Below are 15,666 nucleotides of genomic sequence, written 5' to 3'. Positions count from 1 at the left end.
GATTCCTCATTAACTCTAGGTGTTTACCCAATGATAAGTTGAACCAAAGAGACCATTAAAGTCCTAGGGTTTACCTGTGCAAAGGTATCTCATCTCAACTTGTATGGTGTCAGGATGTGCCTCATTGTTCTGCGGTTGGGAGGGAAAATAGTTGGGGCAGTATCCCTTTTCCTGATGGTTATCCTGCTGAAGCTACATGTATATGGACAACTGTAGCTTAGTGGAGACAGCACTAAACTCCAGCCCCATACTGTGTTTGACTCTTAACCTATCAAGCCGCTCAGTCATATCAAAGCATGACCAGCGATTCAAGAATGCCCACCACCACCTTCTCCCTCCAACTAGCAATGGGCAAAAAATGCCAGCTTTACCAGGGACACACACTTTCTGAGAATTAATTTTTAAATATTGGCTCTTGGATGAGAAAACAAAGGGCCACCTGACAGCATGGGACATAATGTCAACAAGCGAGGTGAGGAGATTTACATTATGTTATAAAAAGAAGCATTTTTAGTCGAGGGAAGATCTGTCTGTAGAATAGTTCTATGCAAATCAGCAGAGAGAAAAGGAGAGATAGAATGAGAGAACAAGAGGAACAGAGAGCAAGAAAGAGAGAGCGAGAAATACAGAGAGACAGAGAGAGGGTGGATGAGAGAGAGAGAGCAAGAAAGAGATTATATGTGAGATAGAGACAGAGAAATAGATACAGAAAGACAAAGAGAGGGAAAGATACAGAAAGAAGCAGACAGAGACAGAGAGAGAGAGACAGAAACACAGAGACAGAGATAAATTATTTTCTTTCAACTCAGTCTGTGGAAATGTCAGTTTTCAATTGGCAAGTTATGTTGCACGGATGTGTCTAATACATTTTCCAGTGATAATATTATACTCAATTATAGCAGCTGGCACTCATTATTATTACAGTATTAAACATGGCATTGCATGGTTAATCACAAGGCTTACTTAACAGATGGTCTGCAGCTGGAACAAAGCCATTAATTGGTAGTCTAATGATTAGGAAATTGCAATGATAATAAGAAAAAATTATATTTTTGCAATATTCAGGTACAGAAGATTAATATATTTCCTCAGTGCTCTATTGTCAAAGAAATGGGTAATGTCTCATTTAAAGTAGTGAACAAGGGACTGTCACACCAATAGGGTAAATGAATGTAAGCTAATACTTTAAAACACAAATTTCAAAGCTCTTGACAGATGAGATGTACATTAACCAGAGTGTTCTCACAAAACTTTAATGGTAACATAACTCACACCCCTCATTATAACACTCTGCTATAACACTCCTCATATATAGGTGATAGCTGTAGCTCAGTGCGAAGCACTCTTACCAATATGGTAGAAGGTTGTGTCTTCAAGCCCCACTTATGCACTTAACCTAGGCTGACACTCCTAGTACAACACCCAAGGAATGCTGCACTGTCAAAGCTGCTGTCTTTTATATGAGACATTAAACCAAAGCTCTGTCGGCCCTCTCATGTGAATCTGAAAGATGTCATGACATTATTTCTTCTTTTTTTAAAATTCTTTCATGGGATGCCAGCATTTGTTGCCCATCCCTAACTGCCCTTGACAACTGAGTGGCATGCCATTTCAGAGGGCAGTTAAGGGTCAACCACAGTGCTGTGGATCTGGAGTCAAATGTAGGCCAGACCAGGTAAAGTTGGCAGATTTCCTTCCCTAAAGGATATTAGTGAACCAGATGGGTTTTTAACAACAATCAATGGTAGTTTTACGCCATCATTACTGAGACTAGCTGTCAGTTCCAGATTTTAATTAAGTATTGCTGATAATAGAGGCATGTTGTCAAAGCTTTTTGTCTTGCACTCATCAGGACAATCGCAAGAATAACCAATGTAAGGGAAAGCAACAACTTATATTGCATGAGAATAGAGTGCTGATTGCTTGGAAAGTGAACTCTGATTGGTAGAGCCGTTGCCATGGCGAATGCACCAGTTTACGGTGACTGACAGTTAATTGCCAAGCTTTGTTTAACATTTAAACCAGGCAGCTTGACTCTGATTGGTCAAGGCATTGCTCTGAGGAACGAATCAGCAAATGGCTGTCACTTACTTTGTTCAACTGAAACAGGCACAATGTTTGTACATGTTCTTTCTGTAAGTATTAGCCATTCGCTGGTTCATTCCTCAGAGCAATGCCTTGACTAGACTCAAGCTGCCTGGTTTAAATGTTAAGCAAAGTTTGGCAGTTAACTGTCAGTCACGGTAAACTGGTGAATTCACCATGGCAACGCCTCTACCAATCAGAGTTCACTTTCCAAGCAATCAGCACTCTATTCTCATGCAGTATAAGTTGTTGTTTTCCCTTACATTGGTTATTCTTGCAATTGTCCTGATGAGTGCAAGACTAAAAGCTTCGACAACATGTCTCTATTTTCAGAAATACTCAAGTTCTGTACAACTAAATGACTATTTAGATTTTAATTAATTAATTGAATTTAAATTCCAGCAGCTGCCATAGTGGGATTTGAACACATGTCCCCAGGGCATTAGGGAGAGCAAGGGAGTTCTCTCCAATGTCCTAGCCAATTATATTTATCCCTCAACCAACATCATTAACAAAAAACAATCTGTGCATTATTGCTGTTTGTGGGAACTTGCTGTGTGCAAATTGGCTGCTGTTTTCCGTACATCGATGACAACACTGCAGCAAGTACTTTATTGGTTATAAAGAACTTCCGGATGGCCAGAGGTCATGAAAGATGCATAAAATAGAAGTCCTTTCTTGTCTTGATGAGATCAAAAAGTTTGCCAAGGAAAATATATTTTTAAAGAAAGGATTAGATAGATTGGAAGGACCAACTCTTTCAGTAATAAAAGCTATAAGCTAATATAAGCTGAGAGCAGTATCTGTGTGTTCTGGGAGTGCTGTCTGCTGTACACAAAGCTTTTAGTTTTGATCAAATACGTTATGCCCTTTCACAGCTAAATGCATTTGTAGAAGTATGCATCGTTTTGCTTTGTGACGGAGTTAATTTGACCTGAAAGCCGTAATCTTCTGCAGGATAATGTATGTTGACCTGTTTAGAACATCCTTAAAAGCAGCCATGAAGAGAAAAAGCAGAAAAATTAAGTTTCCTTCATTCTCCTTTTCAACAATCCCACCCCTAAAAGTGCTCACCACATGCCACAGGCTTGGAATCTGCCAGTAAAACCACTTTATTCAAAGAATGTCATTTTAAGGTTTTCCTTTCATGGAGTGAGATTTTGAAAGTAAATTTAAATTATATGTTTTTTTTTAACATTCTGTCATCTGAGCAGATGGGTATCCTTCAAAAAATATACTTTAGTTCTGAAAAGGTAAAATCCTGTTGTAATTGGGAGTTTTATTAAGCCTCTTTCCCAGGGTTCACTCATTCTTACCAGGTTCTGCATTCATTTAGATACTAGAAGATATATAGCTGTGAACTTTCTGTCCCTGTACTATATAGCACACAGCGTTAGATTGTTGCCCTGAGAGGGGTGTAGCAGGGAGACGGGGTAGAGAGGGTGATCAGGGAGAGGGTGCAGGTGCAGACATTAATTAGGCTTCGATACAGAAATATTTACTTCCATTATAGCCCCATCCCATCCACCCTCACTTCCGAAAATCCAAAAGCTCTCAGAAATATGCAACAACAACTTGAATTTATTTAGCACCTTTAATAGAGCAAAAATGTTCCAAGGCACTTCACAGGAGTGTTGTCAAACAAGATGTGACACCGAGCCACATAACGAGATATTAGGACAGGGTTGGCCAAAGAGGTAGTTTTGAAATAAGCATCTTAAGGAGGAGATTGAGGTAGAGAGGTGGAGAAGTTTAGAGAGGGAATTCCAGAGCGTAGGGTCCAGGGTACTGAAAGCTCATCCACCAATGATGGAGGGATGAAAATCTGGAATGCTCAAAAGGCCAATTAGTGGAGCGCAGGGATCTTAGAGGATCGTACAGCTGGAGGAGGTTACAGGGATAGGGAGGGGCGAGGCCATGAAGTGATTTGAAGACCAGGATGAAAATTTTAAGTTAAGGCAGAAAGACCAACCTTTCCTAAATAAGCAAGACAACTCTACAATCCCGACAGCAAGCCTTGTCTGTCAGAAGCACATACTGGACATTCGGTCATGCAAATAAATTTAAATTTCAGCTAGAAATCGATATGCAAGGCCCTCCCAAGATTCTGACACCTGCTTTTGGGGGATGCTGCTCCCCAACCGTCAGCATGAAGGGGGTAATTTATACCCCCCCCCCCCCCCCATTCTCATCGCCTTTAGTCTTTGACTTACTGGTGATGGTGTTGGGCTTTGGCGGCATGGTGAACTCATAGAAGGTTGGCTCAGAGGGGCCCAACTTGTTAACAGCTGTGATCTGCACTTCATACTGCATGTCCCATTGGAGTTCCTCCAGGGTGATGGAGTCTTTACTCCCTTGTGCTACCTTCTGCATCCACTCTTCTTCCTTGTCTTTCTGTAGGTAGGTGAGAAATATTTGTAAGTATTGTAGCACAAACAAGCAACCTATTCAGAACCTTGCTTTCAACTGAACTATTTCTGTTAGAGCATTGTGTACTGAGACATCCAGTGCATCGCATTATACAACACAGAAACAGGCCATTCGGCCCAACTATTCTTTCCTGTTTGTTTATGTTCCAAATGAGCCTGCTCCCGACTTTCTTTGTCTCACTTGAGCAGTAGATATTTCTATTCCTTTCTTCCTCATAGGTGTTCAATCCATTTATGTTATTCGCCTCAAACATTCCTTGTAGTGGTGAGTTCCACATTCTCACCAGGAAGTTTCTCCTGAATTCCCTGTTCGATTTATTATTAACTATTTTATATTTGTGTCCTTAATTTTGGATTGTCCCGCAAGTGGAAATGTTTTCTCCATGTCTATCCCATCAAACCCCCTCATAATTTTAAAAACTGCTATCAGGCTGCCCCTCAGCCTTCTCTTTTTCAGAGTTAACAGCCCCAGCTGGATCAATCTCTCCTGAAAGGTATAAACTCTTAGTTCTGTTATCAACTATGTAAATCTTTTTTTGCACTTTCTCCAGTGCCTTGAGTTAAACCCAGATCCTGGCTGCCTATTCAGAGAAAGATACATAGCACTATTTGAATGGAGCCTTTCCAGCTGTCCTGATCAGCATTCATCGCTTAACCAATCACATCATTTGCTTCTGGCATCATGTATCCATGCCTTCCATCATTGCCACTCTGTGGCTCTGCGTTATATAATATACTGGATGCACTGCAGCAACTCATTAGGGGTACTTCAACAGCACCTGCTTCCCTTGCAACCATGAGAAAGAATAGGCAGCCAAGTCACATGCCATCCTGATGCACATATATTGCCATCCCTTCATTGTTATCAATGTCCTGGAATTTCCTACTAAACACCATTGGGGTATTGGGTGGAGGATAGGGCACCCATCACTACCAAGACTACAGTGGTTCAAGCTGAAGGCCCACCACCACCTTCTGAAGGGAAATTCGGGATGGGTAATAAATGGGACTTTGCTAGTGACACCACATCTTGTGATCAAATAAAAAAATAAACATATGACAACCCTATTCAAAATTTGAAGCACCTGATGATGTCATTTTTTTGGCACAGCTGATAGATTATCTTACCCAATAGAAACCCACATGGAGCATTCAGTCTGTTGCCATGACAACGCAAGCAGAGCAAATATTGGCAATCCAATTGATTGAAAAAAAGACCAATTAGAGATAGATTTTAAGTAAAGGGTCCTTGGCTCTGAGAATGAACAGGCCAGAGGTGGGGAAGTCAAAGTAAAACAGATAATTTTAGAGCACATTGACAGGAAGCTAAGAAACCATGCCAACTATAATAGCAGGAGTGCTGCAGCACAGTTCTGGTGCTACGGTGGGACGGCGTGTCAATGGCCTGTCCCTTTAAGTCCACAAAACCTAATTAATTTCTGCAGGTGAATCTTGAGGTCAATTAGTGCTAAATACATCGTGTGTTGAATTGGGATCATCAGTTCCATGTGGCTTGGAAGCTGCTCACTCCCTCCCCCTTAAAGATTAGAAACGGGTGGCTTTCTTTCTGTTTTTACACGTGTAATGTTCAAAGTACAGATGATGCACCTCAAAGCCTTTATGTACATTCGTGGATTGTAATTGTCAGCAGTGTATGGGAAAACTTGGAACAGAGTCTGACAATTCCCAAGATCCCAAGACACTATTTTGAAGAAGAGCAGAGGAATTCTTCCCGACATCCTGGCAAATAATTATCCCTCAAACAACACCACTAAACAGATTATCTGGTCATTTACAGATTGCTGTTTGTGGAACCTTGCTGTGTGCAAATTCGCTACCAGTTCCTACATTACAACAGTGAGTACACTTCAAAAAACACTTCAGTGACTGTAAAGCACTTTAGGGTATCCTGAGGTCATGAAATGTGCTACAGAAATGCAAGTCGTGCTTTCTTTTCTCCTTCAAATGTAGACCCACTCCAGCCCCAATTTACTGGAGTATTCATTTTAATCTCCACCACCAGCAGCCTTTTCATTTTATTGATAAATAAAAATAAATTGCACATATGTAAGACATCTTTCTCTAATGCACCCCATCAGGCATGGCAACAGAAACACTCCATAAAATCACATCAATCGGTGCAGCACCCCTTGACCTCAATCTTGTTTGGAATGAATAAGGATAAATAAATCATAGCCCCTGTACAATCTTAGGACAACGCAATATCTCAAAGGCATTGCAAAGCAGCCATGGCTGTAACACTACACAAGGCTGCAACAGAAGTGCTGCTTTATGTCTTGTGCAATTGCTCATGTCACTGCCTGGTGAAGGGAATTATCAAAAAATAAAAAGAGCTTGGGGAGACAGATGTTTTGAATACCAGCACAAATTCCATTCCCCAGCTACTGACTTCACGTCGCTCCCTGGCCCATTTGAGGCTGAACTATACTGTCCTCAACATAGCATCTTATTTGACTCTGAGCTGAGCTGCCGAACACATATTTATGCCATCACTAAGACTGCCTACTTTCACCTAGAATCTTAGAATTATAGAATCATGAATGGTTACAGCATATAAGGAGGCCAATCAGCCCATTGTGTTCATGCAGGCTCTCTGCAAGAGCAACTCAGCTAGTCCCGCTCCTCCTGCCCTTTCCCTATAACTCTGCAATTTCTTTTCTCTTCAGGTGCTTATTCAATTCCCTTTTGAAAGCCAGGATTGACTCTGCCTCCACCACACTCTCAGGGAGTCAATTCCAAATCCTAACCACTGGCTGCATAAAAATGTTTTTCCTCATGTCGCCATTGACTCTTTTGCCATTTACCTGATATCAGTGTCCTCTGGTTCTCTGTGTTATTGGGCATCTCCACCCCTCCTTCAGCTCATCTACTGCTGAAGCTCTCATCCATTCATTTGTTACCTCTAGACTCAACTACACCAACGCACTCCTGGCTGAACTCCCACTTTGATTCCTCTTGAGCTCATCCAAAATTCTGCTGCCTGTATGCTAACTCACCACTTGCTTACTGATCTACAATGTTTTGGCAACACCTCAATTTTAAAATTCTCATCCTTGTTTTCAAATTGCTCCCTCCCTATCTCTGTAATATATTCCAGCCATACAAGCATTCAGAAGCCTGTGCCTTAACCTCAAGAATTCCCACCCTAAACCTCTCTACCTCTCTCTTTCTTTAAGATGCATTTTGTCACCTGTTCTAATATCTCCTATTTGGCTTGGTGTCAAATTTTGTCCGTTAGCGCTCCTGTGAAGTGCCTTGGGATGTTTTACTATGTTAAAGGTGCTATATAAATGCAAGTCATTCTTGTTGTTAAATGCATTGTTATGTGTCATTCTGACCAGGAGGGTTCCAGTCTTCATCTATGACCATGCTGGTCTTAGCCAAGCCCGTATTAATGCACAAAATAAAATGTACTTATTGAGCACCTTTGACAGAAAGAAAGACTTACATTTATTGAATACTTTTCAGCCAATTATGAACTTTCTTGAAGTGTAGTCATTGGCATAATGTTGGAAATGCAGCAGCCAATTAGTGCACACCAAGATCCCACAAACACCAATGAGATAATAAACAGACAGTCTGGTTTAGTAATAGTGTTATACAGCATAGAAACAGGCCCTTTGGCCCTACGCGTCTGTGCCGACCATCAAGCACCCATCCAATCTAATCCCATTTTCCCGCACTTGGCCCATAGCCTTGTATGCAATGGCATTTCAAGTGCTCATCTAAATACTTATTAAATGTTGTGAGGGTTCCTGCCTCTACCACCCCTCCCCCTTCCCCACACTGAAGATCTCAACACTTTTCCCCCCCTGCCCGTGTCATACCTGTGTCATGAAGACCCCCATCTTATGTTGGGTAAGGGATAAATATTGGCCAGGACAATACTGCCATGGATCTTTCATGCCCACCTGAGATGGCCGACAGGATCTTGGTTTAACATCTCATTCAAAAGGTAGCACCTCTGGCAGTGCAGCACTCCCTGCATACTGTACTGAGGGATGTTGTCTCTGGAGTGGTACTTATACACCTTCTGGCTCGGGGAGCAATTGCTACCAAATTAAATGTGGTTGACATGAATAATGTCCCATCAGAGAAAAAGGTACAGACAACAGTCAGCAAGCCAGGGAGGGACAGGATCGGAATGGGCAACCAAAGAGCTCCATCAAACAGCAGAGGGTGTACTGTGGGTGGCTTCAGTGGCCCCGGGCTAGTGACGTGACAAAAATTCCCAAGATTCACATACTAGGTTATTTGACTAGGAGGGGACTCACAGCTGAGCTTGATCCTGTCCTGACCCGATAATAGTGATCACTCCTGGGAACTCCAGAGTATTTTTCCCTCCCTTACTCCTGGTCCCAGAAGTGGATTGCAGTGCTCTTGCGCCCAGCCTACTGGCGAATGACTCACAGCACAGACCTGGGATCATTCAAAGAACAAAGAACAAAGAAAATTACAGCACAGGAACAGGCCCTTTGGCCCTCCAAGCCTGTGCCGATCCAGATCCTCTATCTAAACCTGTCGTCTATTTTCTAAGGGTCTGTATCTCTTTACTTCCTGCCCATTCATGTATCTGTCTAGATACATCTTAAAAGATGCTACCGTGCCCGCGTCTACCACCTCCGCTGGCAATGCGTTCCATGCACCCACCACCCTCTGTGTAAAGAACCTTCCACGCATATCCCCCCTAAACTTTTCCCCCTTCACTTTGAACCCGTGTCCCCTTGTAATTGAATCCCCCACTCTGGGAAAAAGCTTCTTGCTATCCACCCTGTCTATACCTCTCATGATTTTGTACACCTCAATCAGGTCCCCCCTCAACCTCTGTCTTTCTAATGAAAATAATCCTAATCTACTCAACATCTCTTCATAGCTAGCGCCCTCCATACCAGGCAACATCCTGGTGAACCTCCTCTGCACCCTCTCCAAAGCATCCACATCCTTTTGGTAATGTGGCGACCAGAACTGCACGCAGTATTCCAAATGTGGCCGAACCAAAGTCCTATACAATTGTAACATGACCTGCCAACTCTTGTACTCAATACCCCGTCCGATGAAGGAAAGCATGCCGTATGCCTTCTTGACCACTCTATTGACCTGCGTTGCCACCTTCAGGGAACAATGGACCTGAACACCCAAATCTCTCTGTACATCAATTTTCCCCAGGACTTTTCCATTTACTGGGAACGTCTATGACTAAGGGGCCAATCATTGGCCTTCACCTAAAATGAGTGCGTAGTCAATGGGAAAGCCACACTGTCAGTCCATCGCTGATCTCGGGGGCTCACCAGTTGGCTGAAATTTGGCCTCTCCCACTCGAAGATGACCTGCAAGTTCTGCCTGAAGGGGTGGGGCATGGGGACGGCCGCGGGTAGAGGCCAGTTCAAGGGATTGTATTGGAAGCCTTGCCTACACTGGAAGCGAGCCAGAACATTTTCCTGATCCCCGGAAGAGCTCCTCTTGGCCCCACAAAAGTTCACATTAAAAAGCTTTTTCAAGCAGTAAGATTGAGGCCCAGCTGGTCAGGCCACTCAATGCCCAGTACAAATGGTCTGTGCATGTGGGCCACGTTGCTGAGCCCATGAATACCTGCAATGGAAATTGGTCATCCCGGTGTAGTACACGGATTTGCATACTTAAGCAGCATTGTGCTGGAAACAGCAAGGAGGGCTGCTCGCTCATTTAGAGACCTACCTGAAAATTGGATCAAGCAGGCCTCGGGTGTCAATGGGCTCATTGATGTACCCTCCCCAATTACCACAACTCCCCCCACTGATTTTCAACTCCTGGCTGCCCATTTTTGATATTGCCCCTCTACAAATCTGAGAACCAGATTGCACAATGTATTTAGCAATTTCAGCCATCTCTGGCCGGGGACAGGGGGACCAGCAGGGAGGAAACAAAGACTTTTTTCGAATGCCGAAGCTTAGACCAAATTGATATCAGCAGAGGATCAGCTCCTTGCATCTGCAGATATAGCTGTGGGGTGCTGAGGGAACGTGGGAAGGCTAAAGCCTCTTAGGTCCCTGCAATATGGGATAATACATTTGAAAAGAAAGCTTCCATGTGCAAAGTGGATCGAATATTTAAATCTCCCAGGAGGTTTGCAATGCGTCACTCTGTCTATTTTGCTTCCAGGCAGATTTGAAGCTTTTCTAAACTGCAGCACTGGAATGCTGAGTAGGATCATTGTGTGAGAAACGAAGGACAGTGCTAGTTACAAGCTATATCTGTGCAACAATTCATGAGGAAATTTTACAAAATTATACAATTTTAGAGAGTGGGGGGCGGGGGTGGTGGTGCTGGTGGGCTAGGGTGGGTTGTGGGGAAGCATTGTAAAATTGTGCACAAGTCTGTCCCTTTTCTTCATCCCCCACTGCATGAAGCAGCATCAGTGAGCCTGCAGGTTTTTCACTTCTGTGCTGTATCTTCTGAAAAGCCATTGGGCTGAATTTTAAGGGTCCTTCCCTTGGGACGGAAGTGGAGGTGGAGTGCCTGTCTCCTTCCCGGTGCCTTCCAGTTTAGTCTGGGGCAGATAAGGCCGATGATGGCCTTTCCATGCCAAGCCAATTGAGGCCCTTAAGCAACAAATTAATGGCCACTTCCCACATCCAGCTCAATTATATGGAGGACAGAAGGGGCCCCCCACCACCACCACCACATTGCCAGGTAAAACATGGCAGCCTCCTAGTGGGGTCTGGGGGGGGTGGTGTTCCTCCTTTGGGGGGCAATCCAGGGCACCTGGAGGGTGTCCCCCAGCAGTGATGGCTGCCTCTCCGGAAAGACCCTACCCCACCCCCAACCAACCCACCCACCCCACCCTATCGCCTGCCTGAATGTCCCCAATGATACTGGCCCTACCTACCTTTGGGTCTCCTCCATTCCTCAGCACTGTGGAGCCTCCTGCAGTACCAGCAGTGGCCACTGCTCCCAGTGGTGCTGGTGGTACTGCAGAGCTGCTGGCTGGCAGTTCCAGAGGCAGGAGCTTGTCTCTCAAAGGGACAGCATCGCCGATGGTGGCCAGTTAATTGCCTGCCTGCCGCAGAATTTCAATGGGGTTGGACAGAGAGCCGAGACAGGGTCTTCCTCCACCTTCCGACCTGCCACCGGGATCCCCATCGCCAGAATAAAATTTAGCCTTATTCTTTCAAGAAACCACCATGACTAAATAACCATATTATTGAAAATGTAGCATTGCTGAATAATCTTATAGCAAGAATGCACCATTACTAGAAGGATATGCTGATAGAGTTAGATGTGGGAGGAGGCCTGTGTGGGGCACAAACACTGGCATCGATCAGTTAACATAAGAAAATAAGAAATGGGACCAAAATGGGACCATATGACCCCTCTAGCCTACTCCACCATTCAATATCATGGCTGACCTAATCTTGGCCTCAACCCCACTTTTGTGCCTGTTCCCCATAACCCTTGACTCTCCAGTAGTTCAAGAATCTGTCTATCTAAGGCTTATATTCAATTACTCAGCCTCCACAGCTCTCTGGTCTATTTCTGTGTGTAAATTCTGCGTAATTCTATGCAAATAACCTTATTAGCAAGAATGCACCATTACTAAATCATCTTTTTGATAAGGAAGCATTACAGAGTGTGCTGTTCTGATAAAATGTCACAGACCTGAAATGTTAACTCTGCTTCTCTCTCCACAGATGCTGCTAGACCTGCTAAGTATTTCCAGTACTTTCTTTTTTTATCAGATTTGCATCATCCGCAGTATTTTGTAACAGAGCGTGCTACCATTGTTCGGTGAAGATGCTACTAGGTTGTGCAATTAACCTCTTTTTGTTTGTGTTTAGTTAGCGACGTGTTCCACATTAGCACAACTGAGTTAGACATTTTTAGGTTCATTGCTGGAGGAATACGTTGACAGTAATTTGATGAGACAACGAGCATGGATTTAGAAGGGGTAAGTCCTATCTGGCAAACTGCCCTTACTTCTCTGAGCATGAGAGTGGGGAATGGAACTTGCTTTTAAATAGTAGACTTGTACTTTAAGAAAGCTTAATGTGTCAGCCATGGCTTAGTGGTAACACGACTACATTTGAGTCAGGTTGTGGGTTCAAGTCCCATTCCAATACTTGAGCACATAATCTGGGCTGACAGTCCCAGCACAGTACTGAGGGAGTGCTGCACAAAGGTGCCATCTTTCGGATGAGACGTTAAACCAAGGCCCTGTCTGCTCTCTCAGATAGATGTAAAAGATCCAATGACTATTTCAAAGAGGAGCAGGGGTGTTCTTCTCAGTGGCTTGGACAATATGTATCCCTCAATCAACATCACCAAAACAGATTATCTGGTCATTTCTCATTGCTGTTTCTGGGAGCTTGCTTGCCTCCGGTGGCCGCTGCTGGGACTGCAACTAGCTTCAGGAAGATCATGGACACCGGCGCCGAAAATGTGTGTGGTTCAGGCCTCACCGGGGACAATCGGCTGGGCCCCAGCGAGGGGGGTGGGGGTCAATTAGGAGGGCGGGAGAGGTGCACTAATAAGGACAGCATGAGCTGCTGCAGAGGGGGGCCCTCCATGGGGAACAGGGTGCCTGATCAGGAGGGGGGCCCCCCAACTCGGGCCTGCAAAGAGGTCGACAGGTATTTCTCAGCAGTCTCCATAGCTGTGGAAGTGTCTGTCCGCCACTAGTAATATACCAGTGGTGGCGGAAGGAGGCCCTTAAATGGCAATTAATTGACCACTTAAGGGCCACAATTTGCCTGGCGCGGGCAGGTCGTTTGTTGCCTCCCCCGCCGCTCATAAAATTGCAGCCTGGGCAGGAAGGCGATGGGAAGGCAACCCCTGCATCCTACACAATTTTATAACCCCCCCCTCCACCCGCCTCCACCCCACTCCCGCGGTGGGTGTACGATTCCGGCCCATGTTTCCGACATTACAACAGTACAGCTCTTCAAAAGTACTTCATCGTCTGAAGGAGCATAGGAGCAGGAGTAGGCCATTCAGCCCATGGAGCCTGCTGCACCATTCAATACGATCATGGCTAATCATCCACTTCAATGCCTTTTTCCCCACACTATCCCCATATCCCTTTATGTCATTGGTATTTAGAAATCTGTCAATCTCTACTTTAAACATACTCAATGACTGAGCTTTCACAGCCCTCTGGGGTAGGGAATTCCAAAGATTCACAACCCTCTGAGTAAAGAAATTTCTTCTCATCTCTGTCCTAAGTAGCTTCCCCCTTATTTTGAAATTGTGTCCCCTGGTTCTAGACTCCCCAACGAGGGGAAACATCTTAGCTGCATCTACCCTGTCTATCCCTTTAAGTATTTTGTAGGTTTCAATGAGATCACCTCTCATTCTTCAAAACTCTAGACAATACACGCCCAATTTTCCCGCTCTCTCTTCATCGGACAGTCCTGCCATCCCGTGAACAAGTCTGGTGATCCTTCGTTGCACTCCCTCTATGGTAATAATATCCTTCCTAAGGTAAGGGGACCAAAACTGCACACAGTACTCCAGGTGCAGTCTAACCAAGGTTCTATACAACTGAAACAAGACTTCACTACTCCTGTACTCAAATCCTCTTGAGATAAAGGCTAACATACCATTAGCCTTCCTTTGTGCATTGGCACATCCTGAGGTTGTGAAAGGAGCTATGGAAATTTAAGTCTTCATTTTTTTCCTTTTTTTTGACAAAGCCATCAATGAAAGGCTTTAAGTTAAACTGAAAGCCACAAGAATTATGGGTAGAAGTTGGATGAGGTGGAATGCTAGTTATGGGAGTGATTTTGAGTGGATTCCCAAAGTAATTGGTGCTTTGTCCCCTCATGCCCCTGAATATTCTGGATATGAAAACCTTAAGCTTTGCTAAGGGTTCATATTTGGTTAGGCTACTAACATCAGGACAGCAGTAGGGACGAAGGATGCAGGAACAGACATTCACAAAGTTCGAGATTGCACATGCAGTTTGACGAATGAAAGTTAGATCAATACCACATGTTTGACTTAGGCGAAAAAATATCAGATGGGTAGAATCGAATTATGGCACGAAGTCTTGGTGAGGGACAATGATACAGATCTGGAATTTCTGCGATAATGTAAAATGTATGATAGCAAGTCGATTGCTCATTTTGCATCTCTCCTGGTTTCATTCGTGACCAAGTCAATGGAAATAAAAACTGAGAGGGATGTAAAAGGAGCTGCCAACTTGCATTCACCCATTTTACATGATTGCACAACATCAAAATCTATCCCATTGATAGCAGGGTCATCACTTTCAAAGCCTGGACAATGTAAAAAAGTGACTAAATACCTGATAGGAATCTAACATGACCTCTGACTGTGCAGCACTCCCTCAATATTGCACTGAAGTGTCAGCCTAGATTTTGCACTCAAATCCTGAAATGTCTCTTAAAATGCTGAATAAATAAGCTTGATGGACAGACCTGCTCATTATTACGTGCACAATTCTTCGTTCATTTTTTTAAACTACATAATTAATTTTCTACAAATGCTTTTCACTCCCTCCTGTGAGAGAAGATGGTGCCACTAATCTGATTTTGGGCCAAACAGAATCACAGAATCATAGAATCGTTACTGAGCAGAAGGAGGCCATTCGGCCCATCGTGTCCGCACCTGTTCTCTGAAAGAGCAGCTCCCTCAGTTCCATTCCCCCGCCTTCTCCCCATAACCCTGCACATTCTTCCTTTTCATATAACTGTCTAATTCCCTTTTGAATGCTTCAATTGAACCTGCCTCCACCACGTTCTCAGGCAGCGCATTCCAGACCTTAACCACTCTCTGCGTGAAAAAGTTTTTCCTCATGTCGCTTTTGCTTCTCTAACCAAATACTTTAAATCCTTGCCCTCTTGTCCTCGATCCTTTCATGAGTGGGAACAGTTTCTCCCTATCTACTGTGTCCAGACCCCTCCTGATTTTGAATACCTCTATCAAATTATCTCTCAGCCTTCTCTTCTCCAAGGAAAATAGTCCTAACTTCTTCAATCTATCTTCATAACTGAAGTTCCTCAACTCTGAAACCATTCTCGTGAATCTTTTCTGTACTCTCTCCCATGCCCTCATGTCTTTCCTCAAGTGTGGCGCCCGGAATTGGATGCAATACCCCAGCTGAGGCCAGACTAGTGTCTTATACAAGTTCAAC

At 44.0% G+C, this 15,666-nt stretch overlaps 1 protein-coding gene across 3 annotated transcripts in view; it reads right to left on the bottom strand.

Annotated features, from left to right (window-relative positions):
- Nucleotides 1-15,666, bottom strand: part of LOC137374715 (neural cell adhesion molecule 2-like) — a 1,514,570-nt gene that overhangs the window by 162,236 nt on the left and 1,336,668 nt on the right. For all 3 annotated transcript variants that reach the window (XM_068041260.1, XM_068041261.1, XM_068041262.1), the window contains one exon: nucleotides 4,299-4,479. In XM_068041260.1, the coding sequence (XP_067897361.1) occupies nucleotides 4,299-4,479 (181 nt within the window). The remainder of the gene's footprint in view (nucleotides 1-4,298; nucleotides 4,480-15,666) is intronic.

This window comes from Heterodontus francisci, chromosome 10 (assembly GCF_036365525.1).
Source record: "Heterodontus francisci isolate sHetFra1 chromosome 10, sHetFra1.hap1, whole genome shotgun sequence".
Classification (NCBI taxonomy): domain Eukaryota; kingdom Metazoa; phylum Chordata; class Chondrichthyes; order Heterodontiformes; family Heterodontidae; genus Heterodontus; species Heterodontus francisci.
The sequence above is the reverse complement of the archived record's forward strand: the minus strand, read 5'-3'. Positions and strand labels throughout refer to the sequence as shown.